Below are 26,500 nucleotides of genomic sequence, written 5' to 3'. Positions count from 1 at the left end.
CAGCACTGTGGAGGCAGTCCCTTGTGCTTTTTATATCCACGTTTTCATGGGGACTTTTCTGTGCTCTTCTTTGCCTTTCTCCCTCATGCAACGGTCTGTGGGGAATCTGTCCCTGGGATATTGACCTGAGGTGTGTGTGTGTGTGTGTGTGTGTGTGTGTGTGTGTGTGTGTGGAGAGAGATCAGAGAGAGATTGGGGGAGAGTTAAAGCCCTTTATATTCCTTCTTGAAGGATTAGGGTGTGTGGGGGAGTGGGTGTGTGTGTGTGTGTGGAGAGAGATCAGAGAGAGATTGGGGGAGAGTTAAAGCCCTTTATATTCCTTCTTGAAGGATTAAGGTGTGTGGGGGAGTGGGTGTGTGTGTGTGGAGAAATCAGAGAAAGAATGGGGAAGAGTTAAAACCCTTTATGTTCCTTCTTGAAGGATTAAGGTGTGTGGGGGAGTGGGTATGTGTGGAGAGAGAGAGAATGTGTGGTGTATGTGTAGAAATAGCGTCTTAGGTGACAGTGTGTGTGTGTGTGTGTGTGTGTGTGTGTGTGTGTGTGTGTGTGTGTGTGTGTGTGTGTGTGTGTGCATGAAGATCAAGATTGTAAACAACTCCATAGTCAAACAAATGGATGTAAGCTCAGCTGGAAATGTCTCCCTGGGAATAGAGAATGAGGGAATAACGATGATAAATGCGCAATATGCCTGTGTTGTTTTTTTTCTTCTTTTTTTTTGTTCATTTCGTGCTTGCGTGCAAATACACACACACACACACACACACACACAGCATACATTTGCTCTCGCGCAAGCATGCCCGGACGCCTGCGTGCGCGCGAGCGCCAACACACATTTGCAGATAACGATAACGATTGTAAAGGACCCTATAGTCAACAGATCAATGGGAATTTTTGGGTCTCCGGGATTTGGAGAATGAGAGAATGACTGTGATGAATCTGTGTGCTCGTGTGTGTGTGTGTGTGTGTGTGTGTGTGTGTGTGTGTGTGTTATGTGAGTATATGTGCTTGTGTGTGTGTGTGTGTGTGTGTGTGTGTGTGTGTGTGTGTGTGTGTGTGTGTGTGTGTAAATGCGCTCAAATGCGTTCGCACGAACGTGTAAAGCATCTGAAGGTAGGATTTCTTGGTGGTAAACATGTGCGAAAACAAACACCGAATTCTTCCAACGGGAACTTGTAACTGCCTCGCGGAGGGATTTTTGCCCTCCTTATTTATTGCTGGGCATGTCACAATAACGGTTTCCCCGGAGAGAGAAGGAAAGAGAGAGAGAGACAGACAGACAGACAGACAACAGGGAGAGGAGTTGAGGAAGCGTGCGATTGTCTGCTTCTAACATCTTATGTCCGTGTGTGTGTGTGTGTGTGTGTGTGTGTGTGGTGATAGTGATGGAGATAGTCACATTGAAACTGAACATCAACAATGACCTCAGGTGATATGGCCGACGGGGTTAAGATTTCCAGGGAGGTGAGGGTGGGGGTGGGGGATCGAGATGAGACAGAGCTTATTTCTAGCGCTATACTGACACCCTCATAACGACAACACGTACATTGTGTGTGTGTTTGTGTGTGTGCGTGTGTGCGTGTGTGTTTATATGTTTATTCTATTAATTTCATTACTGATTATTGTGGGTTTTTTTTTCTCCTTTAGAGAGGGAGTTAAGAGAATGGTAAACAGGGGTGGATGAGAGGGAAAGTCCGATGAGGTGTGATGTGTGGTGGAGAACGGAACGTCCGCACCTAGGATGTTTGGTTGCTGTGCTGATTGTGGTGGTGGTGGTGTGATCACCTAGGATGTTTGGTTGCTGTGCTGATTGTGGTGGTGGTGGTGTGATCACCTAGGATGTTTGGTTGCTGTGCTGATTGTGGTGGTGGTGGTGTGATCACCTAGGATGTTTGGTTGCTGTGCTGATTGTGGTGGTGGTGGTGCTGTGATCACCTAGGATGTTTGGTTGCTGTGATGATTGTGGTGGTGGTGGTGCTGTGATCACCTAGGATGTTTGGTTGCTGTGATGATTGTGGTGGTGGTGGTGTGATCACCTAGGATGTTTGGTTGCTGTGCTGATTGTGGTGGTGGTGTGATCACCTAGGATGTTTGGTTGCTGTGCTGATTGTGGTGGTGGTGGTGGTGTGATCACCTAGGATGTTTGGTTGCTGTGCTGATTGTGGTGGTGGTGGTGTGATCACCTAGGGTGTTTGGTTGCTGTGATGATTGTGGTGGTGGTGGTGTGATCACCTAGGATGTTTGGTTGCTGTGCTGATTGTGGTGGTGGTGGTGTGATCACCTAGGGTGTTTGGTTGCTGTGATGATTGTGGTGGTGGTGGTGTGATCACCTAGGATGTTTGGTTGCTGTGCTGATTGTGGTGGTGTGATCACCTAGGATGTGTGGTTGCTGTGATGATTGTGGTGGTGGTGTGATCACCTAGGATGTTTGGTTGCTGTGCTGATTGTGGTGGTGGTGTGATCACCTAGGATGTGTGGTTGCTGTGATGATTGTGGTGGTGTGATCACCTAGGATGTTTGGTTGCTGTGATGATTGTGGTGGTGTGAACACCTAGGATGTTTGGTTGCTGTGATGATTGTGGTGGTGGTGTCTCTCTCTGTCTCTGTCTCTCTGTCTCTCTGTCCCTCTGTCTGTGTCTCTTTGTCCCCCCTCTCTCTCTGTCTGTCTCTCTCTCTGTCTGTGTCACTGTCTCTCTCTGGCTCTCTCTCTCTCTCTCTCTCTCCTGTCTCTCCACCCTCATAAGAAACAGCTACGGAAAGCCTGATATGTCACAGGCCACACTGAGCCAAGGAAGAAGAAGAGGAAAGGAGATGAGCTAGAGGAGGTGTAGATGTAGAAGACGAAGAAGAAGAAGAAGAGGAGGAGGAGGAAGGTGAGGAGTGTTGCAGTAAAACTGTCTGCGCCGTACAAGTTATCTAATCTGTCGCTGTGGTGTGGCGCTTGTGGTTGGGAGTGAGGGAGAGTGGGAGGGAGACAGGGGGGGCAGGGAGGCTTAGGAAGACAGGGAGGGAGGGGGGTGCAGGAGGAAGAGGATGGAAAGGATGAGGCCCCCAGTGAAGCAGTGTCTGGGTCTCTCTGGGATGCTGGGGTTAGAAAAAAGAAGAAAAAAAAAGAAAAGAAAAGAAAGAGGCCAGGCAATCAGCAGTGGAATGACAAACCTTCTCGGCGCTCCTGTCTGTGTGTGCAGGGGTGGGTTGGGGGGGGGGGATAGGTTGGAGGGTGTGCTGGGGGGGAGGGTGGGGAGAAGTTTTGGGGAGGTGTTGTTGTTGTTGTATGTGTGTGTGTGTGTGTGTGACAGAGAGAGTACGTGTGTGGGCATGTGTGTGTGTGTGTGTGTGTGTGTGTGTGTGTGTGTGTGTGTGTGTGTGTGTGTTCTCGACTAGACGTACCTGACTTTCTAATCTGTTCTTACTTCATTAATCTTCCCCGTCTCTGTCTGTCTTTCATCTCACTTTCTCCCCCCCCCCCCCCCCCCCCCGCCGCCATCCCCAATACTTCTTCAACCACCCCTACCTCTCTCCCTCCCCCCCCCATCCCCAATACTTCTTCAACCACCCCTACCTCTCTCCCTTTCCCCCCCCATCCCCAATACTTCTTCAACCACCCCTACCTCTCTCCCTCCCCCCCTCATCCCCAATACTTCTTCAACCACCCCTACCTCTCTCCCTCCCTCATCCCCAATACTTCTTCAACCACCCCTACCTCTCTCCCTCCCCCCATCCCCAATACTTCTTCAACCACCCCTACCTCTCTCCATCCCCCCCTCATCCCCAATACTTCTTCAACCACCCCTACCTCTCTCCCTCCCCCATCCCCAATACTTCTTCAACCACCCCTACCTCTCTCCCCCCCCTCATCCCCAATACTTCTTCAACCACCCCTACCTCTCTCCCCCCCCTCATCCCCAATACTTCTTCAACCACCCCTACCTCTCTCCCTCCCCCCCTCATCCCCAATACTTCTTCAACCACCCCTACCTCTCTCCCCCCCCTCATCCCCAATACTTCTTCAACCACCCCTACCTCTCTCCCTCCCCCCCTCATCCCCAATACTTCTTCAACCACCCCTACCTCTCTCCCTCCCCCCATCCCCAATACTTCTTCAACCACCCCTACCTCTCTCCCCCCCTCATCCCCAATACTTCTTCAACCACCCCTACCTCTCTCCCCCCCTCATCCCCAATACTTCTTCAACCACCCCTACCTCTCTCCCTCCCCCCATCCCCAATACTTCTTCAACCACACCTCTCTCCCCCCCCTCATCCCCAATACTTCTTCAACCACCCCTACCTCTCTCCCTCCCCCCCATCCCCAATACTTCTTCAACCACCCCTACCTCTCTCCCTCCCCCCCATCCCCAATACTTCTTCAACCACCCCTACCTCTCTCCCTCCCCCCATCCCCAATACTTCTTCAACCACCCCTACCTCTCTCCCTCCCCCCATCCCCAATACTTCTTCAACCACCCCTACCTCTCTCCCTCCCCCCATCCCCAATACTTCTTCAACCACCCCTACCTCTCTCCCTCCCCCCATCCCCAATACTTCTTCAACCACCCCTACCTCTCTCCCTCCCCCCATCCCCAATACTTCTTCAACCACCCCTACCTCTCTCCCCCCCTCATCCCCAATACTTCTTCAACCACCCCTACCTCTCTCCCCCCCTCATCCCCAATACTTCTTCAACCACCCCTACCTCTCTCCCTCCCCCCCTCATCCCCAATACTTCTTCAACCACCCCTACCTCTCTCCCTCCCCCCATCCCCAATACTTCTTCAACCACCCCTACCTCTCTCCCTCCCCCCCTCATCCCCAATACTTCTTCAACCACCCCTACCTCTCTCCCTCCCTCCCTCCCCCCATCCCCAATACTTCTTCAACCACCCCTACCTCTCTCCCTCCCCCCATCCCCAATACTTCTTCAACCACCCCTACCTCTCTCCCCCCATCCCCAATACTTCTTCAACCACCCCCACCTCTACCTCTCTCCATGCAGTGTGACGGCTAACGGTTAGTGTATGTAACAGTAAGTTGCCAGACTGACATTCTGGGCCGAAGATGGTTGATGGTTTGTGTTTAGCACCAGCCATTCCTTCTTACACTGGCAGCTCGCTCATTGTCAAGACTGTTCCGTGTCTCCATGCTACATCTCGCGCTGTCTGTCTGTCTGTCTGTGTGTTTCCCTGTGTCTCTGTCTCTCCCTGTCTCAATCTCTCTGTCTCTCTGTCACCCTCATCTCCCTTTCTGTCTGTCTCTGTTTCCCTGTGTCTCTGTCTCTCCCTGTCTCAACCTTTCTCCCTGTGTCTCCGTCTCTCCCTGTCACCCTCCTCTCCCTCTCTCTCTTTCTGTCTGTCTGTCAGTCTGTCTCTGCTTCCCTATGTCTCTGTCTCTCCCTGTCTCAACCTTTCTCCCTGTGTCTCTGTCTCTCCCTGTCTCCCTCCTCCCCCTCTCTCTCTTTCTGTCTGTCTGTCTGTCTCTGTTTCCCTATGTCTCTGTCTCTCCCTGTCTCAACCTTTCTCCCTGTGTCTCTGTCTCTTCCTGTCACCCTCCTCTCCCTCTCTGTCTCTCTGTCTGAAGAGAAGAGAGAGAGAGTGAAGGCTGGAGTGGGGAAAGAGAGGGGGTGGGGTGGGGTGGGGTGGGGTGGAGGATGAAAATTGCCTGCACTGTTTGCATACATTGCTCTCATCACTTTCTTGTGGGGGAAAGATGGAGGTGGAATGGGTGGGTGGGTTTGTCGTGTGTGTGTGTGTGTGTGTGTGTGTGTGTGTGTGTGTGTGTGTGTGTGTGTGTGTGTGTGTGTGTGTGTGTGTGAGTGATACCCTGTGTAGCGTGGGATGACTTAAGTGGTTATGCTGCATGCAGAGTGCGTGCGGCGCTCCCATTGTCTCTCTCCTTGCCTCTCCCTGTCTCTGTCTCTGCTCCAGTCTCTTCCTTCTCCTTCTGTCCCTCCACTCCTTTTCCACTTTGTTTCTCTCTCCCTGTCTCTGTCTCTGCTCCATTCTCCTCCTTCTCCTTCTTTTCCACTTTGTTTCTTTGTTTGTCTTTCGCTGCCTTTCTGCGTGAGGGCATGACGACGAGAATCTTTCAGCTTATCCTTTTACCCTCATATCAATAAAACATCACAGCTCTCTCTCTCTCTCTCTCTCTCTCTCTCTCTCTCTCTCTCTCTCTCTCTCTCTCTCCGTGTGTGTGTGTGTGTGTGTGTGTGTGTGTGTGCGCCTGTCTTTGTATCACTATCTCACTGCATGTCTGCCTCTCCGTCTCTCTGTCTCTCCGTTCTCTGTCTGTCTGTCTGTCTCCCTCCCTCTCTCTCTCTCTCTCCTTCCGTCTCTCCCCCTCTCTCTCTCTGTGACTGTGTCTGCTTCACTCTATCTGTCTCTACCCTTTCTCCCTTTCTCTCTTACAACTGGGCTAGCTAGCTGTGTGTATTTTGAGTTGTGTTAGTGTGTAAATCTATCATTGATTTTGCAAAATGCACGCACATACCAAAGTCTAGAACTTGATATCTTGCATCAGTCTGAGGCGGCTATCTGGAAACTGGAAACTGAAACAGAAAATTGCGTGAGATTGAGTCAGACAAGAGATGGTGCACGAAGTAGATGAGAGAGAGAGAGAGACAGGCAGACAGACAGACAGACAGACAGACAGACAGACAGAGACAGAGACAGACAGAGACAGAGACACACGCACAGAAGAGGGGTTTGGGAGTGGGGGTAGTGGAAACAAAGAGAGACAGACACAGAGAAAAGAACTGGAAAGAGACAGAGGGTGTACTTTTTTTTATTGTTTCAAAAATAAAATTGCAAATGATGGAACCTCAGCCTTGGCTTTCCGCTCTTTGTGTGACACTGTATCAGTTTGATTTCTGTTACAGCCTTCCTCGTGCAGCCTCCCTTCAATTCCTGGTGTCTCAACACTTCTGGTGTCAAGTTCCTATTTCAATTACCTTGCCAACTTCCACATTCTAAATCCGTTCACATTCATGCAGCTTTTTTTTCCCTACCCCTTCCACACACCCCTCGGTGCCAGTTTATCAACATTTGCAGCAGAGAAAGAAATTGAAGCCAGGCTTCTTGACTGTGGTGTTTATCTGAATGTAATCCTGCTCTTGCCTTCCGCTTTAAACAAACAACTGCAGCGATTTTTTTTTCTTGTTTTTTTTCCGTTTTCTTCTGATAAAAAAAGGTTTTAATGCCGCCATGAACTGAGAATGATGAGAAGGAAAGGACAGACAGACAGACGGAGACAGACAGACAGACAGACAGACGGAGACAGACAGACAGACAGACGGGGACTGGAAGCAATTTGTTTCATGTCTGTCTCGAGATATGCTCCCAGATTTTCCTTTCTTAGTCTGTGTGTGTGTGTCTGGCTGACCGTCTGACCTTTCACTTGATATGTTGGATCTGCTGTTTATCGCTCTGACACAATATCGCTTCCAACTAAGATGACTCATAGATACACTCACGCACGCACGCACGCACACACATGCACACACACACACACACGCACACGCCACATACGCATACACGCACGCACGCGCACACGCACACGTTGAAAAGGCGTTAAATGATACCATTTTAAGAACAACCACAACTAATAGTCCGACAAAGAAAAAGAAAAGAAAAGAAACAAACAAAAAACAAATGGAAAACAAAATTTGGATGAAAATAGAAACACGACCACAAGGTAGCACTCACTGCCTTCAGATTTATATAGGTATATTAAAGGTATGACGCAGACTGGGGAAAAAACTCATTAAAGTGGACCAGTCTGTGTGTAATCAAAACTGGAAATCAAAGAAAAGACTTTTTAGAATGGAGGATGGAGTGTTTTCATATAGTATAAAAGAGAAAGTAATTATTGGCTACATGCATCGCCATGCACGACAAACAGTTAGCTGGAGAGATGAGCAAACTGATGTTTCCCGGACAGTCAGAATGCAATGAACACAACATCAAAATAACAACAACAACAAGGAAACAAAGTAACAAATGATGGGAGAGATGGGCTATGAACAGAATGCAGAACACAAAATCCTGACAGAGCTGCGCAGGCGAAAAGGGCACCCCCCACCCCCCACCCCTGCCCCAAACCCCTCCTCCTCCCTCTCCTCCCCCCACCTCACCCCCCTCTCCCCCTCCCAGTAACTGGCGCCTCCTGGATTCTGGATTTTTTTGATACTTGACATTGTACGCGTTGCAGACTGGAGATGAACATTTCAACGATTCGAAAACGTTGTGCGCGTAATTATGTTAACCGTTTTAAATTTCATAAATTCATTTGATCGATTGGTGGACTCTAAAAAAAAAAAAAAGTAATTCTTTTTTTATCGTTGTATTTAGGATTCTTATGATTTATTTATCACATTTTGAATGTTTATCTTTTGTTATGAATATAAATTTATTGTATTAGTATTATTTCCTTTTTACTTAGGCATGCAATGTACGTGCTGAGACATGGGAAACGAAACGGGCTTTAGAAAGAAGTGCGGACACTTCATCTCCATCTCCATGAAGTTGTTGAGACAGCCAGCAAGTCAATGGCTCTCGTGCAAAGCAGTGCAAACCACTTGGGGCTTTACTGCAACACCTCCTCCAGTGTCGTTAACGTGCTTGTTCAGGGTTTTTCAGCACTTGTTCTGCCAACAAGACGTGTCGTCAGTTGTGTGGAGTGTATGTGGTTGAGAGATGTTGACATGTGCTGAAGTGATGTCAGTCTTGTTTGTTGCTGTTATTACGCTGAAGTACATGTTATCGCTGTCACTGCCGTTGTGGGGCGTTTGTCTTGGTCTGTGTGTCTGTGTTTCTGTTGGGAAAGCGGCACGGTGTCTTGGTCTGTGTTTCTGTTGGGAAAGCGACACGGTGTCTTGGTCTGTGTTTCTGTTGGGAAAGCGACACGGTGTCTTGGTCTGTGTTTCTGTTGGGAAAGCGACACGGTGTCTTGGTCTGTGTTTCTGTTGGGAAAGCGACACGGTGTCTTGGTCTGTGTGTCTGTGTTTCTGTTGGGAACGGTGTCTTGGTCTGTGTGTCTGTGTTTCTGTTGGGAAAGCGGCACGGTGTCTTGGTCTGTGTGTCTGTGTTTCTGTTGGGAAAGCGGCACGGTGTCTTGGTCTGTGTTTCTGTTGGGAAAGCGGCACGGTGTCTTGGTCTGTGTGTCTGTGATTCTGTTGGGAAAGCGGCACGGTGTCTTGGTCTGTGTGTCTGTGTGTCTGTTGGGAAAGCGACACGGTGTCTTGGTCTGTGTGTCTGTGAGTCTGTTGGGAAAGCGGCACGGTGTCTTGGTCTGTGTGTCTGTTTCTGTTGGGAAAGCGACACGGTGTCTTGGTCTGTGTGTCTGTGTTTCTGTTGGGAAAGCGACACGGTGTCTTGGTCTGTGTTTCTGTTGGGAAAGCGACACGGTGTCTTGGTCTGTGTGTCTGTGTTTCTGTTGGGAAAGCGGCACGGTGTCTTGGTCTGTGTGTCTGTTGGGAAAGCGGCACGGTGTCTTGGTCTGTGTGTCTGTTTCTGTTGGGAAAGCGACACGGTGTCTTGGTCTGTGTGTCTGTGTTTCTGTTGGGAAAGCGACACGGTGTCTTGGTCTGTGTGTCTGTGTTTCTGTTGGGAAAGCGGCACGGTGTCTTGGTCTGTGTGTCTGTTTCTGTTGGGAAAGCGGCACGGTGTCTTGGTTTGTGTGTCTGTTTCTGTTGGGAAAGCGGCACGGTGTCTTGGTCTGTGTGTCTGTGTTTCTGTTGGGAAAGCGACACGGTGTCTTGGTCTGTGTGTCTGTGTTTCTGTTGGGAAAGCGGCACGGTGTCTTGGTCTGTGTGTCTGTGTTTCTGTTGGGAAAGCGACACGGTGTCTTGGTCTGTGTGTCTGTGTTTCTGTTGGGAAAGCGGCACGGTGTCTTGGTCTGTGTGTCTGTGTTTCTGTTGGGAAAGCGGCACGGTTCCAGGCAGGTCTGTCTGGAAGCAGGACCACTGCCTCCTCTGTCCTGCTCCACTTTCAAATATCTGTGAAACATTTCTTCTTCCAATTTTGCGTCTCTGTATTTCTGTCTGTCTCTGTATCTGCCTCTCTCTCTCTCTCTCTCTCTGCCTCTCCCCCTCTCAACATCTTTCTCTTTCTATCTATCTCTCTCGCGTTCTTTCTTCCCCCAACCTTCTTCCTCCCTCTCTCAGCCATTTAAAAAAAAAATCTTTACTGTTGAGAAAGCAGTGCCAGGGGAGTGTTGTAGAACAGCACAAGACAATGTCCTTGTCCTCCCTCCCCCCCCCCCCCCCCCACCCCCTGCTGCCACGTGGTGCAAGGTTCTCTCTCCTCCCTGCCCTGTGAGACAGAGAGAGGGGGCGGGAAAGGCAGCACACAACGGAATAAAGGGGGAGGGGGAGGGACGTGGAGGAGAAGGGAGCCGTGGTGTGGGGTGTGTGTGGGGAGGGGGGGTCGGGGGGAGGGGCGGGGGGAGGGGGGGGGCTGAGTAGTGACGGGTTGTGTGAGCCACGTGACCTCTTTGTTGTGGGGCGACGTGCGAGCGGAAATTGACGAGCGCGTAATCGGGCACGGATGAGCTGCTTGAGATTAACCAGAACCAGAAATTAATTGCACATCCACACACACACACAGACTCAGACACACACGCACGCTTATTACGCACGCGCGCGCGCGCACACACACACACACTCTCTCTCTCTCTCTCACTCTCTCACTCCGCCCTCCATCTCAGTTTCTGTCTCCATGTCTCTGTCTGTCTGTCTCTCTGTTTTCTGTCTGTCTGTCATGGAACAATGGGCCATGCCAAAAGTCTCAATTCTGGAATAAAACACGTGGTCTTCTTCCCTCGGCCCAACTGTCTCCCCCACCCCCCTCCCTCACCTTTCTCTCTTTCTTCTGTCAGTCCCCACCCCCTTTACCCTCCCTTCCTCTGTCTTAGTGTCCTTGTTTCTCTCTCTCTCTCTCTCTCTCTCTCTCTCTCTCTCTCTCTCTCTCTCTGTCTCTCTGTGAATATGTTTGACTGACCATCTCACCTTCTACCGCTCTATCCCTCACTTCTTAACCCGCATCTCTCTCTGTCTCTGTCTCTGTCTGTCTGTCTCTCTGTTTCTCTGTCTCTGTCTGCCTGTCTGTCTGTCTCCGTCTCTCTCTCTCTCTGTCTATCTGTCTGTCTCTCTGTTTCTCTGTCTCTGTCTGCCTGTCTGTCTGTCTGTCTCCGTCTCTCTCTCTCTCTTTTTCACAATCTTTTTTCTTCTCCTTTAAGATATATCTTCTTCTTCTTGGCATTATTCCATTTTTTAATGTTTCAAGGTCTTCTGTTTCTTTTTCCCTTCTTGTTCTTCTTCTTGTTCTTCTTCTCCAGTCTGTGTCTCTGTGTTTGTCTGTCTGCCTCCTATGCATCAGTAATATACTATGTTTTAGTTACTAAGATTTCTCTGATAATGACTGATTGCTTGCTGATTTGTAAAAATAATAAAGTGATAGATAAATAACGATAATAATAATAATGATAATAAGAATAAGAATAGTTTATTTATATTGCGCCTTTCATTAAAATACAGTAATGCTCAAGGCACATAACACGAGTAAAATAGAACATAAAAGAAACACTGTGCATAAAAATCACAACCACACGTAAACATCTCTAAAAGCATTCCATGTGAACAACACAGTCCCCCCAAAACATCGAACTCGCCGAATATCATATACGTAATAAAAAAAAAACGAAAGAAAACAAAACAAGCATTAAAGAACGCACAATATATAAAGAAATAAACAAATATAAAAGCAGATATTTTTAAAAAACATTTAAAAAAAAAGATAAATAGAAAAGACCATCGCCAAATGATTTCTTTCATATTTCTTTCTGTGTCTCACCCCATTGTCCCCTCCCACCTACCCCCCCCCCCCCCACCTCTCTCTCTCTCTCTCTCTCTCTCTCTCTCTCTCTCTCTGTGTCTGTGACTTCATTCTTCACCTGACCCTGTTGTCTCTTTCTTTTAAAGTGAAGAAAATCAATACACTTGGGCAAGGGGGAAAAGGGAGGAGTGGGTGAGATGTGTAGGGAAGGGGATGGGAGGAGGAGGGTGGCGTGGGGTGGGGGTGGGGGCTGGCTGGAGGTGGTGGTGGTGGTGTGATGGTGGTGGTGTGAGCCATCTTTGAATCAAAGGAGCAGCCACAGTGGAAGAATGAATTGAAATCAGAGAACACACACATCCCCCACCCACCCCACCCCACACCCCACCCCACCCCACGCTTCCTGGCTCTCCTTTCGTTCTGTGACTGTGGCTTCACGGCTCTCCTTTCGTTCTGTGACTGTGGCTTCATGGCTCTCCTTTCGTTCTGTGACTGTGGCTTCATGGCTCTCCTTTCGTTCTGTGACTGTGGCTTCATGGCTCTCCTTTCGTTCTGTGACTGTGGCTTCATGGCTCGCTCTGTCTGTCTGTCTGTTTCTGTCTCTGTGTGTGTGTGTCTCTCTCTCTCTCTGTGTGTGTGTGTGTGTGTGTGTGTGTGTGTGTGTGTGTCTGATATATATATATATATATATATATATATATATATATATATATATAATAAGTTGTTTTGTTCAGAGGAACAACAGCTGTCTGCGGAATGATAAACAAAAACAAACACCTCGAAGATAATCATCGTGCCAGAACAAAGAAATGAATTTGAAAAACAAAACAAAACAAAACAAAAAATACAACAAACTTTTAGGTCAAGGATGAAGACAGCCACTCTCCCCTTTCCCTGATTTAATCAGGTTGATAAAAAAAAAAAAAATTGAAAACATCAGGTGGCGCTGCATATTTGATGGGGGTGGGGGTGGGGAGGGGGGGGAAGCTTTAGCGTTTGGATGGTAATGAAAGGGGAGAGAAGCACAAGACTGGGGAGGTGGGGGAGGAGGAGGAGGTGGGGGAGGATTGCCGGCTCCAGTCAAGAAATACACCCCTCCCACCTCCACGCACAGCTTGAAAATATGAAGACAAACAAGTGTTGGGGAGAGAGAGAGAGAGAGAGAGAGAGAGAGAGAGAGAGAGAGATTTCAGATCATTGCCCCTCATGATGGGTGCAACATCATTTTAGGCATTGTATTGTATTGTATTGTGTTGCGTTGTATTGTATTGTATTGTTTTGCATTGTATTGTATCGTGTTGTATTGTAGTACTCTGTATACAGGGACAGAGAGAGGCGGGAAGAGAGAGAGGCGGTTGGTGAGAAAAACCACCACCACCTTTACAGGTGTTTGAGAAAGCAAGGTGCACAAGAGTTAATACCCAAAACATGCTCCTTACGGTGGATCGATGCAAAAGATGCAGCAAATCAAAACAAAGTCCAAAACTTTGCAAGACAGGCGACGCATTGAAACAACTTTGCTGGAATTTGCAACAATGGTGCCACGTTAGAAACAGTCTTTGTTCTCTCTCATTCTCTCTGTCTGTCCTGGACTCGTTTTCATTGCCCCATCCTTGTGCACGTTGTGGTCGGGGAATAAAGGAATGGCGTTAGCGTCCTGACGTAGTGTGCATGGGGAAGGGAGAGAGAGAGGGAGAGAGAGAGAGAGAGACAGACAGACAGACAGACACAGAGATAGAGAGAGAGAGGAGGGGGTGGGGGTTCGGTTTCAGTTTCGGTTTTCTGGAGGCGTCAAATGACGCGGACTGATCCTGACACTCCGGGTCAAGGATGAGCATTGCTACACCGCACACCTGAAGGATCAAAGGAAAAAGGCAGATATTTGACATTGCTACACCGCACACCTGAAGGATCAAAAGGAAAAAGGCAGATATTTGACATTGCTACACCGCACACCTGAAGGATCAAAAGGAAAAAGGCAGATATTTGACATTGCTACACCGCACACCTGAAGGATCAAAAGGAAAAAGGCAGATATTTGACATTGCTACACCGCACATCTGAAGGACCAAAAGGAAAAAGGCAGATATTTGACATTGCTACACCGCACACCTGAAGGATCAAAGGAAAAAGGCAGATATTTGACATTGCTACACCGCACACCTGAAGGATCAAAAGGAAAAAGGCAGATATTTGACCTGTGCATAAACCCACCGCGCCAGTCGAGAGGCGGTTGCTACTTGTTCGTGAGCCTGTTTTGTCCCTGGTCTTTGTGCGTATACTGGCATGAATTTGTTTGTACTCGGTGCAGTGAAGTGGTCTTGTTTTGGACTTGTCTTGTTTCGTCTGGAAGGTCAATGTTTGTTATCAAGAAATGTCACATTGAGTGATCTGCAATGTATCTGATTGTGTTTCTTTATTCATTTTATTTTTTGATGGAATTTGCAATAATGATATTATACACATTTAACGACTTGTGTTTATGCCGTACAAATCAAGTCGAAGGTGTAGGCAGGAAGATGTTTTGATGGAAACGAGAAAATAAATGAAGTAAAGTGAAATGAAATCAAATCAAAGAGGGACACGATAGAACTTGAAAAGTCTGGATGATAAAAAAGAAACAAAAAGTTGATCTCTTTATAGCTGTGAAAATGAGACAGCTTGAAATAGGACTTGTAGACGATACATGATGCCATCGTGACGAAACGTTCAATGGAGCACTGTTGCTACGTGTTTCAGATAACACTCCCTCCTATGAAGTGTCATCCAAAGGTGAATCAGTTTTTTTTTTGTCCTTTTCCTTCTTCTGTTCAACCGATGCCTACATGAGAAGTCGAAATGCGGCAGGTGAGATATTATTACAAGTTCAGGTCAAGGCTACAGATAGTCATTCACCTCTCCTCTCTCTCCCTCTCTCTCTCCCAGTTAATTTAACAAGTGGGGTGGGGGAGTGGAGGGGAGACGGAATGGCTGGGGGGTGGGAGAGCAGGATGGAAATAGCGGAGAAAATGAGATGGCTGGCACCGGGATTGGACCAAGATGGTGGTGGCGGTGATGGTGGTGGTAATGATGGAGAGAGTAGTTCGAGTGAAGAGAGAGAGAGAGAGAGAGAGAGAGAGAGAGAGAGAGACACACACACACACACACACACACACACACACACACACACACACACGAAATCTTCGAAATGTCATGCACGATAATACTAACGAGGGTTCAAGTTTACGCCCATGTGTGTGAGGGGGTGTTGGGGGTGGGGTGGGGAGAGGGAGTGAGAGGAGGCAGAGACGAAGACGAAACGGGGAAGGGGGAGAGGGGGCGGAAGGTAGGGGTGGGGAGCATTGAAGGGCTGTGGGTGTCAGTGGACAGAAGCTCTGTTGCTGACAGAATCCCCTCCTGGCCGTTTTTGTTTTTTGTTTTTTTTCTTTCGAAATGGCCCCCAAGTCTGGAATTACTACGAACTGCACGTGCCAAAGGCTACTTTCCCCACTCCCTCTCCATGTGTCCTGGGTCTGTCTCCGCCGTTAGGGGGTGGGGGAGTGCGGGGAGTGGGGGGGGAGGGAGGGGAAGGGACAGGGAGGGAGTGTCTGGGTGGTGGTGGTGGGTGGGGTGGGTGTCGTCTTGCTAACTGTCATCAGGACAAACAACTCGACAAGCGCCATCACCACGCCCTACCCTTCTCTGCCCGTCATCAAGGTCTTCTGGTGTCTGGCTGATGACACCCCCTCATCCAGCCACTCCCCCCTCCCCCCCCCTCCCCCCCCCCCCCCCCGCCCCCCCCCCCCCACACACACGCAGACCTTCTACGGTACTCCGCTTCTTTGTCCGTGTTGTAATCTTTTATCCGCCACGTTGCCCATCTCCTTTCCTGGTTGTCGAGGTCTTTGTCTTTTGTCACACGGTCACACGTGGCTGACATGTTTGACGTCATGACGTCAGTAACGGTATGGCGATGGGGTGTGGGTGGGGGATGAGGAGAGGGTGGAGGGGTAGATGGAGGAGGGGTGTGTGGGGAGGGTGGCGGGGGGACAAAGCCAGAGCTGTTATTCGAACAGAGGCTAGAGGAAATGATATAAGATTCATTTGAAATGACGGCAACAATGAATGGTGGTGTGTGTCTGTTTTGTTGTTGTTGTTGTTGTTGTTTTGCGTTTGTTTGTTTTTGAAAATAGAAATAGGTTCATGCAGTGAAATTCCAAGTTCATCTGATTCAAATGAAAATAAATCCGAGCCGTAAACGTTTGAAATAAACAAAACTGAAAGACGATATTTTTTTAACGGAACGAAAACCGTGCAATGAAGGTCACGTTAATTTCAACATCGTCTACACAGCGATGATGTTGATGTTGATGTTGATGACAGACAAGTCGTAAGGATTGTTATCGGAGGTAATTCTCCATGTCCTCATCCTCATCCACCACCACCACCACCTTCACCCCGCACAAGAAGAATCCAGTGAAGAAGATTCCAAGCATGGCTTCCTCCAACCACCCCCCTACATCCCCCTATATCCCATCATCTCCTCCCCCACCCCCTCCAGTTCCTTCATCATGATTGTAATGGAAATTAAATCCTACAGTGAGTCACTTCGCTCGTCTAAGGCTTCAAAATGGGGATGAAAAAAAAGGGAAAGAAGAAAGAGAAAAAAGAGTAATTAGGGGGGAGGAGAGGGGAGAGGATGACACAGAGATAGAAAGCGGGAACGAGTGAAAGAGAGAGAGAGAGGAGGGAGAGAGAGAGAGAGAGAGACGAACCGAGAGGCCAAGAGACAGAGACAGAGAGATTAGTGAGAGCGTTGGAGAGCATTAGCACAGACAGCTGTGTAATTTGGGGATTCATTACGATGGGCACCCGTTGGATCCCCTGCCCCCTCTCCCCTCCCTCCCCCGGCCTGGTCCGCTGATTCACAACCTGTTGGGGCTTCCCTCTGCCGCTCAGGCCAAATGGCCGCCATTTGCAGTCATATCTCGTCTCCTCAAGCTGATTGGTTGAGACGAATGGCCCTGGTGTTGGTGATGGTGATGGGGGTGGTGGGGGTGACGCAGGGGAATTCTGGGAGCTTCCAACCCCGCTTGTCTTTTCTTTGGATGGAGGGGGCGAGGGGTGGGGGTGAGTGAGGGAGCGAGAAGGGTTATATCCTTTTTTTTTTTTTTTTTTTTTTGCGTTGCTTGTCGTTGGCTGATAAGAGACAGAAATGTGACAGAAATGTGTTGCTGTGTCCTTGTTGTTCCTTTCGTCTTCTGGGTCGTGGTTGCTTCTTTCCTTCTTTCTGTGTTTGGTTTTGTGCGTGCTTTAATAATGGCTGTTTTCTGGTGGTCGTTTGATGCCCGCATCATCTTCACTTTTTCTTCCTCCCCTTTGCTAGCTTTTAATTCATCCTTCCTTCCTTCGCGCCCTCCTTCACCACTTCCTCTTCCTCCTCCTCTTTATCATCACCATCCTTCCTTCCTCTTCCTCCTCCTCCTTATCATCACCATCCTTATTGACCTCCTTGTATGCCCATTTTCTTCTTTCTTCCCGTCCCGCACTATCCCTCTCCACTTCTTCCATAATGCTTCTTCTTCTTCTTGTTCTTCTTGTATTTGTTCTTCTTCTTTTCTCTCTGTGCTTCTTCTTCTTTTTCTTGTTCTTCCTGTTCTTGTTATAGTTCTTTTGCATTTTTGTTTTCACCGTGCATGATGGTGATGATTGCAGTGATGATGATCATGGTGATGAAGATTTATCCGTTTGTTATTCTCGTCGTTATTGTTCTGGTTCTGAGTTCTTGACGCACTCACTCCTTCACTCAGTCACTGGAAAACTGAGTAGACTACTAGCAGACTCGCTCACTGACTCACTGTTTGACTCACTAACTCTTTGATTGACTCACTTTCTCGCTTGCTCATCTTTCTGTCCCCGGTGTGTTTGTCGTTTGCGTGTCCGTGTGTTGTGTGTCCGCGCAGAAAACGATAATGATGTTTTTACAACAACAACAACAACAAGACACACACAAACGCGCGCGCACACACACACTCGCACACAGACAACAGGCAGACAGACAGACAGACAGACAGAGAGAGAGAGAGAGAGTACAGCCCACCTGTAGGATCCTCACATGTGGGGGAATTTGAGAGAGAAACCTGATGTGACAGAAAGTAACACAACACGGCACAGCACAGCACATCACAGCACAACACAGTACAGCACGGCACAGCACAATACAGCACAGCTGAACACAGCACATCACATCACAGCACAACACAACTCAACACAACTCAACACAGTACAGCACGGCACAGCACAACACAGCTCAGTACAGCACAACACAACACGTACAGCACTGCACAACACAGCACAGCACAACACAGCACAATACAGTACAACATGACTCAACACAACACGTAGAGCACAGCAAAACACAGCACAGCACAGCGCAAAATAACTCAAGAACCCAGCCCACCCCACCCATCCCAGCCCACCCCCTGCCCTGACCATCAGTGTGTGGTGTTGCAGCTTCCCGGTGCAGCTTCCCCAGCGAGTGGTGGGGCACGTGGTACCAGAACGGGCTGGGAGAGATCCGCATCACCAAACACTCCGTCTCCCACAAGGGACGCTGCATCAGCAGTGATGGCAAGAAGTACCTCGTCTCCGACAGGTCAGTGAGAGAGAGAGAGAGAGAGAGAGAGAGAGAGAGAGAGAGAGAGAGAGAGAGAGAGAGAGAATGTTTGTGTGTTTGTTTTTATTATTTTGATTGTTGATTTTTGGTGTGCTTTTTTTTTTTTTATCCATCTATTTACGTGTGTTTGTTTGTTTGTGTGTGTGTGTGTGTGTGAGTGTGAGTGTATGTGTATATGTGTGTGTGTGTGTGTGTGTGTGTTTGTCTGTGTGAGTGTGTGTGTGTTTGTCTGTATGTGTGTGTGTGTGTCTGTGTGTGTCTATGTCTGTGTGAGTATGTGTGTGTGGAGAGATGTGGCCGTGGGGTGTATTCATGTGTGGAGACAGTCTTTCTTTGTACATGGGAAGAGGCCTGAGACGCGGAAATTAATTAATTAATTATTTTTAATTGAAAATGACGAACGGGTCAACGAATGTTTATGTACACAACTATGTTAAAGTACAGAAACGCATTCCTGAACGCACGAACTTTGTCTGTCTGTCTCTATTCCTCCCACCCTCCCTCTCTTCCCCGCATCGATGTCTTTCTGTCTCCCTCCTCCTCTCTCTTTTCCACTGTCTGTGTCTCTCCCTCTTCTGCCCACTCCTTCCCACAGTCTCCAACAAATCTCTCTCTCTCTCTCTCTCCCAGTCGCCCCCACAAAACTTGCCCCTAGTATCACCTCCCTTTCTGCCCCAAGTATCACCTCCCTTTCCCCTTTAACGACGTTATCACCCTTACCAATAAAACCCCGGCCTTCCTGGGAGGTGAGGGCGCTGGGGGGCAGAGGTATTAAAAGCTTATGGATTCCAACACAAAAAACCCCGGCCCTTCCTTTATGATATTCTTTAATCAACCTCAAAATTGGCGAGGAATTCTCCTGCATCCTCCTCCAACCACCACCCACCACCCACCACCCCACCACGCCCCCACCATGCCCATGCTATCTTCACTCTCTCCCTTTTTTCTCTTTCGGAAAACGGGGCGCACGTGCGTGCACGAGTGGACCTGACTTCAAAGCCGATCTGTTATTTTCAGGGGGCTTAGGCGCTAAAAGGGACATGTTCGCGCCTCACAATATCAAAAACATACGGGCGAAAGAGTTAATACGTTATTATCTCAAAGGAAAGAAAATGTGATTTTTTTTTAAAAAGTAGAAAATAGACTTGTTAGAGGAGAGATTACATGTTGGAGCAAGGTCGAAAATGGAGAAAATGTTCGTGTGTGTGTGTGTGTGTGTGTGTGTGTGTGTGTGTGTGTGTGTGTGTGTGTCCCTTCAACTCCCCTCCCCCATCTCTCTCTCCTTCCCTTCAACTCCCCTCCCCCCTCTCTCTCTCCTTCCCTTCAACTCCCCTCCTCCCGCTCTCTCTCTCCTTCCCTTCAACTCCCCTCCTCCCGCTCTCTCTCTCCTTCCCTTCAACTCCCCTCCCCCCTCTCTCTCACCTTCCCTTCAACTCCCCTCCTCCCGCTCTCTCTCTCCTTCCCTTCAACTCCCCTGAACCTCTCTCTCTCCTTCCCTTCAACCCCCATCTCTCTTTCCTTCCCTTCAACCCCCCCTCTCTCTCCTTCCTTTCAACTCCCCCCTCTCTCTCTCCTTCCCTTCAACTCTCCTCCCCCCTCTCTCTCCTTCCTTTCAACTCCCCCCTCTCTCTCTCCTTCCCTTCAACCCCCCTCTCTCTTTCCTTCCCTTCAACCCCCCCTCTCTCTCCTTCCCTTCAACTCCCCCCTCTCTCTCTCCTTCCCTTCAACTCCCCTCCCCCCTCTCTCTCTCCTTCCCTTCAACTCCCCTCCCCCCTCTCTCTCTCCTTCCCTTCAACTCTCCTCCCCCCCTCTCTCTCTCCTTCCCTTCAACTCCCCTGACCCTCTCTCTCTCTCCTTCCCTTCAACTCCCCTCGCCCTTTTCACTTTCTGTGGTTTTATCCTTGCTTTCATTACGTCTGAGAAAAACAACATGAGCAAAACCCAACAAAAGTTATATATTATGTGATCACATAAGATGACATCAAATATTTGATGCTCAGTGCATTTCTTCTGGTGCAAGGAGAATGGGGAAAAGGGAAGAAGAAGAAGGAGAAGCAGAAGAAGAGGAGGAGGAAGAGATGGACCAGCCGTCGTGGCGAAGTGGTTGGCAGGCAGACTGACGGCTTGGAGGACGCGGGTTCGAATCCCAGCAGAGTTGGGTTTTTCGGCCCGCAGCCGACTCCTACCCAGACTTAGAGTGTGCTGTGGGCTTAAATGGGGAGACTGGGACCACACAGTCGAGTGTCATCCACTTCACAAATGCGTCTTTGGGTGTGTTGCTCAAAGTTCCTGACAGACACTGCAAGTGTCTGTATCTTTCGGGCCTGGTTGACATCAGGATATCATTATGACAGGAAGCGTAGATAACAGACTTGTCACATACACCCAAACCTACAGTGGACCTCCATCGCAGCATCGTCATCCTCCTCCACCTTTTTCATCAATATAAACAAGTAAGTCCCAAATTATGTGCGCGCGAGTTCGTTTTCACAAGTCAGCGCCAGAGCCGGTTGACTGCTGATAAAATCTCCATTTTGAACAGAGTCTGGGCATCTGAATTCCCTGCTCTCTGTCAAGTGGTGTGTTTCGGTGCTGGGAATCTGGAGTGAAATGTTTAGCTTGGCTTCCAACGCTCCTGTTAAATATTTACCTGCACACTCCACCACTGGGAGCGTCTCGTCTTTCAATTCCTTTCTGTCTGTCCCCTTCTGTCTTTCTCGCTTCTTTCCTTCCCCCCTTTCTTCCTACCTTTCTCTCTCTCTCCATCTCCTCTGTCTCTCTACCTCTCCTTTCCTCTGTCCCCCTCTCTCTCTCTTCCCTCCTCGCTGTCTCTCCCCCTCCTTTCCTCTGTCTCTCTTCCGTCCTCCATCCCTCCCTCCTTCTCCCTCCCCCTTCTCTCTCTCTGTCTCTGTCGGTCTGTGTGTCTGTCTCTGTCTGTCTCTCCCTCTCCCCCTCTCTTGCTCTCTCTTTCTCTCTGTCTCTGTCTGTCTGTCTAACTCTCTCTCTCTAGATTTTTTTTATCTCTTTTCTAATTTCGTTTAATTATGTTTTATTTGGAAAAAATACGGGGGAAATGGGGTGGGGTGGGGGGATTGTCAGTGTCAACATTTCAGCCGCTCACATGCCTGCGTGCTGCCGTGCGACCGTACGTACGCGTGTGTGTGTGTGTGTGTGTGTGTGTGTAAAAACAGGGAAGAGGCAGGCTATGGTGCAGAATTCAACAAACTCTAAATCGACCCGCGTTTCGCTCCAGAATCCATTTTACCGACAGCTCTGTAATAGACAATGGCCCCGAGGACCGCACGGTTATTAATTTTTCTTTCTCCACACATGTTCGTTTTCGCGTCAACTGAAGCAAAACGTTCAACCATTCGTTTACATTCAAGCGTGCGCACTCGAAATTCTCGTTAAGCACAGCGCTCAGTTTTGCGCTTCCTCCATCGATTCAAAGCCCGCTTGAAAAAAGAAGCTGAAGGACTGAAGTAAACAGAGAACAAGGAAGGGAAAGGAAAGGCAGATGCTGCTCTTTTGACGGGAAAGAACGGGCGGGCTAGATGGAGGTGAGGGGGGTGTTGGATGTTGTGGGGATTTCTTTGTTTTTCAACACACACACACACACACACACACACACACGTGCGCTCGCACGCATATACGCAAAAGGGGGGAGGGGGGCACAGAGAGAGAGAGAGAGAGTCGGTAACCAGCAGGCGGGATGTGTATGTACATCACTGTAAGGAATGATAGACTTGGTAACCAGCAGGCGGGATGTATATGTACATCACTGTGAGGAATGATAGACTCACTTGGTAACCAGCAGGCGGGATGTATATGTACATCACTGTGAGGAATGATAGACTCACTTGGTAACCAGCAGGCGGGATGTGTATGTACATCACTGTAAGGAATGATAGACTCACTTTGTAACCAGCAGGCTGGATGTGTATGTACATCACTGTGAGGGATGGTAGACTTGGTAACCAGCAGGCGGGATGTATATGTACATCACTGTGAGGAATGATAGACTCACTTGGTAACCAGCAGGCGGGTTGTATATGTACATAACTGTGAGGGATGGTAGACGTGGTAACCAGCAGGCGGGATGTGTATGTACATCACTGTAAGGAATGATAGACTCACTTTGTAACCAGCAGGCTGGATGTGTATGTGAGTCACTGTGAGGAATGATAGACTCACTTGGTAACCAGCATGCGGGATGTATATGTACATCACTGTGAGAAATGATAGACTCACTGGTAACCAGCAGGTGGGATGTGTATGTACATCACTGTGAGGAATGGTAGTCTTGTAAACCAGCAGGCGGGATGTGTATGTACATCACTGTGAGGAATGATAGACTTGGTAACCAGCAGGCGGGATGTATATGTACATCATTGTGAGGAATGGTAGTCTTGGTAACCAGCAGGCGGGATGTATATGTACATCACTGTGAGGAATGATAGACTTGGTAACCAGCAGGCGGGATGTATATGTACATCACTGTGAGGAATGATAGACTTGGTAACCAGCAGGCGGGATGTATGTGTGAGTCACTGTGAGGAATGATAGACTTGGTAACCAGCAGGCGGGATGTATGTGTGAGTCACTGTGAGGAATGATAGACTTGGTAACCAGCAGGCGGGATGTATGTGTGAGTCACTGTGAGGAATGATAGACTCACTTTGTAACCAGCAGGCGGGATGTATATGTGAGGCACTGTAAGGAATGATAGACTCATTTGGTAACCAGCAGGCGGGATGTATATGTGAGTCACTGTAAGGAATGGTAGTCTCACTTGGTAACCAGCAGGCGGGATGTATATGTACATCACTGTGAGGAATGATAGACTCACTTGGTAACCAGCAGGCGGGATGTATATGTGAGTCACTGTAAGGAATGATAGACTTGGTAACCAGCAGACGGGATGTATATGTGAGGCACTGTGAGGAATGATAGACTCACCTGGTAACTCTTTCGCAGCGTGCAGTGTGCTGTGCGTGTGCTTGCTTGGTGTTTAGAGGGAGCAACAACTGCAACAACTAACAGCAAAGATCATTGGTGTTTGCTGTCCTGTTTAACGGTGTGTGTGTGTGTGTGCGTGCGTGTGTGTGTGTGTGTGTGTGTGTGTGTGTGTGTGTGTGTGTTGTATTGTATTGTATTGCGTTACATCACGTTTTATCACAACGTGTTTCTCCGTGTGAAATACAGGGTGCTCTACCCCGGGAAGAGCAGTTCGCTATAAGGGACGGCCACCTTTTTTTCTTTATTTTTTGCGTGATATAAGGGGTTAAACACAAAGCACAAGTGCACGCCATTGGCTTGTTTCCTGTGCCTTTCAAATCCGCCATGAAAATTTAGAATCCTAGGGATAAATCCACATGTACATAAGCCCATCTTCACACGTACGCTCCCCACCCCTACCCCGCCCTCACCCCTCCGCACAAACATTCAAACACACCTGTTCCCTCACCTGTTCCCTCTCTCACCACCCCTCCCCGCCCCCTCTCTGTTTAGATTGTAATTATTTGTCTGGCTCACCCACACAAAATAGTCCACTTTTTTCAGCATATGGACTCCGTGCTCGTGGGAAAAAAAAGTTCAGTGGGTGCAAAGAGTGTATAGCGTTGCTGCGGACATAGAGGAAGGAACTGAGTGCTAGGTTTCAGACCGCTGTCCCGTCAGTAACTGCCTGCACGGTATACACGGTCACAGTCACCCCTGAGTAGAACAACAAACATTTCAGACAGACTGGCCAGAAACGAGTTTCAAAACAAGCTTGTGGTGAAAGTGAAGAAGGGAAAAACAGGCGGAAAAGAGCGGGTCGTGGAAGGTGTTGGGGAAAACGTTGGGCGGCGAGGTGGACCTGGCAGTCCACTGGGGGTGTGGGAGACTTTTGGCAGCGCTCAGCATAAGGCAGCACGTGCCTCCCCCGTGGCCCCGGACTGCGCAGGACGTCGCCAGGCTCAACAACCCTGGGCGCGTGATGTCAGCGCGTGCGTGTGAATCTAACGTTAAATTTCCGAGGACGATGCCAGCGCATGCCCCCCGCCCCTCCCCCTCCCCCCAACCAGGGCCAGAGAGTGAGGTCGGGGCAGGATGGAGAACAGAAAAAGGAAAGAGCCAGCTGGGCCAGCTTCCTGCAAGCAGCCTCCTGCCCCTCTGCCATACTTCTTCTCCCCGTCTCTCTTGTTCTCGCATCCAGCCACACTCACGCACGCGCATACAGTGCTCGCAAGCACACACACAGACACACACACGAATCGCCCCTTCATCACCCCCCACCCCCACCCCAACCCCCTCTCCGAACCCCCCTTCCCCCTCCCAAAAAAGCCGTTCCGCCTTTCTAACTGTATTAAGCCTTCCTTAACTGCCGCGTGTGGCCGGCGCCACGCCCCAACAGTATTTAATATTCCCGCGTCAGTTTGCCAGCAGGGGTCCCAGCTGGACGTCCCTTTTCCTGACCCCGTCCTCCTCCCCGCACCCCCACCCGTCTGGTGATAATAAATTTAATCTCATGTTAGTATTGATATTAGCATTAGTTTACTGTATTATGTACTGTTTGTTTTTATTTGTTTTATTTCATTATTTCATTACTTACTGTTTATGAATGTTATTTGATACAATTGATAATATGGTTCATCAGCCGTCATGATAAAATTGAAGTACAACGTTTTGAGCACAGCATAAGCTTTAAGTTTCTTGATGCTCTTTTGTCATTCATTGCATTGTAATCATGTGTATTGTTGAATAATTAAAGATTATTTAAACCAAAGAGGAGCGAGTACGCCCCCTCTCCCCGCCTACCTAGCGTTGACAACCGGTGTTGATAACCATGTGACTGGTGTTGACAACCAGTGTTGATAACCATGTGACTGGTGTTGACAACCAGTGTTGACAACCATGTGACTGGTGTTGACAACCAGTGTTGACAACCATGTGACTGGTGTTGACAACCAGTGTTGACAACCATGTGACTGGTGTTGACAACCATGTGACTGGTGTTGACAACCATGTGACTAGCGGCGCTGTAACGGGGTCCCCAGTGCCGACAGAGGGTGCTCCAAGTGTGAGTGGCAGGCGGTCCCTGCTCCCTCAAAGTGTCCTCTGGAGAAATCAGTCCGGGCTGGGTGCTTCTTTCTGTCTGTCTGTCTTTTAAGAGGTGAAAAGAGCATTGTTGTGAGGTGGTAGCACCGTCCATACCCCCTATCCCCTGTCCTGGGGTGTGGTTTGTTTTAATGTGACCCCCAGATGGGTTTTCTAAGCGCTTCACATTGTGTGTCGACCAGTCGTAAAACGTTAAAAGGTGGAGGAGATTGCTGTGTTATGTTTGTGGCAGGGAGTTCTTCATCAGATGCATGGTTAAAAAAAATGTTTTGAGAGGACTTCGTCGTTATCAATGTCCTGTTCGTCTTCATCTTCTTCCTGCTCTTCTTCAACATTTTCTGCCCATTATTTTTTTCATTTAAATGTTTTCTGTTCTTCGTCATTCATCATCAACATCATCATCACCATCATCATATCCTCCTCCTGCTGCTAATGTTGCTGCTGCTGCTTATCCCTATTTACCTTCCACTTCCTCTTCGTTCCTCCACTCCACACGCTGCAACAGCGACAGAAGCAGCAGTCCATTTCAGAATATTTCACGATGCTACAGATGTGAATCCACACACATCGCTCGCCCTCTCGTTACACACACACACAACAACAACAACAACAACAACAACAACAACAACAACGACGACGACGACGAATACACAGGCACGTATATTCTCTTGACAAAACAACAAATGGTAACAACCACCCCCCCCGCCCCCCCCCCTTCCCTACACACACACTCTCTCGTTATTCAACATCACACCAACAGAACAACAGGACAACAGGAAGGACAAAACAACTGGTAACAACAGCCCCCCCCTCCCCCACCGCCACACACACACACACACACACACACACACACACACACACACACGAGGCATGATAGCGAGTGAAGAAAATGAAGGCAGAATCAGGCGGCTGGCCTGGCAGCA

General features: G+C 48.8%; 1 protein-coding gene across 1 annotated transcript in view; it reads left to right on the top strand.

The window, feature by feature from the left end:
- The window catches only part of LOC143279665 (uncharacterized), a 355,077-nt gene that overhangs the window by 185,015 nt on the left and 143,562 nt on the right, over positions 1-26,500 (top strand). Inside the window, exon 2 of the mRNA XM_076583720.1 lies at positions 18,314-18,455. Coding sequence (XP_076439835.1) covers positions 18,314-18,455 — 142 coding nt within the window. The remainder of the gene's footprint in view (positions 1-18,313; positions 18,456-26,500) is intronic.

The sequence above is a fragment of the Babylonia areolata genome, chromosome 3 (genome assembly GCF_041734735.1).
Source record: "Babylonia areolata isolate BAREFJ2019XMU chromosome 3, ASM4173473v1, whole genome shotgun sequence".
In the NCBI taxonomy this organism is placed as follows: Eukaryota; Metazoa; Mollusca; class Gastropoda; order Neogastropoda; family Buccinidae; genus Babylonia; species Babylonia areolata.
The sequence above is the reverse complement of the archived record's forward strand: the minus strand, read 5'-3'. Positions and strand labels throughout refer to the sequence as shown.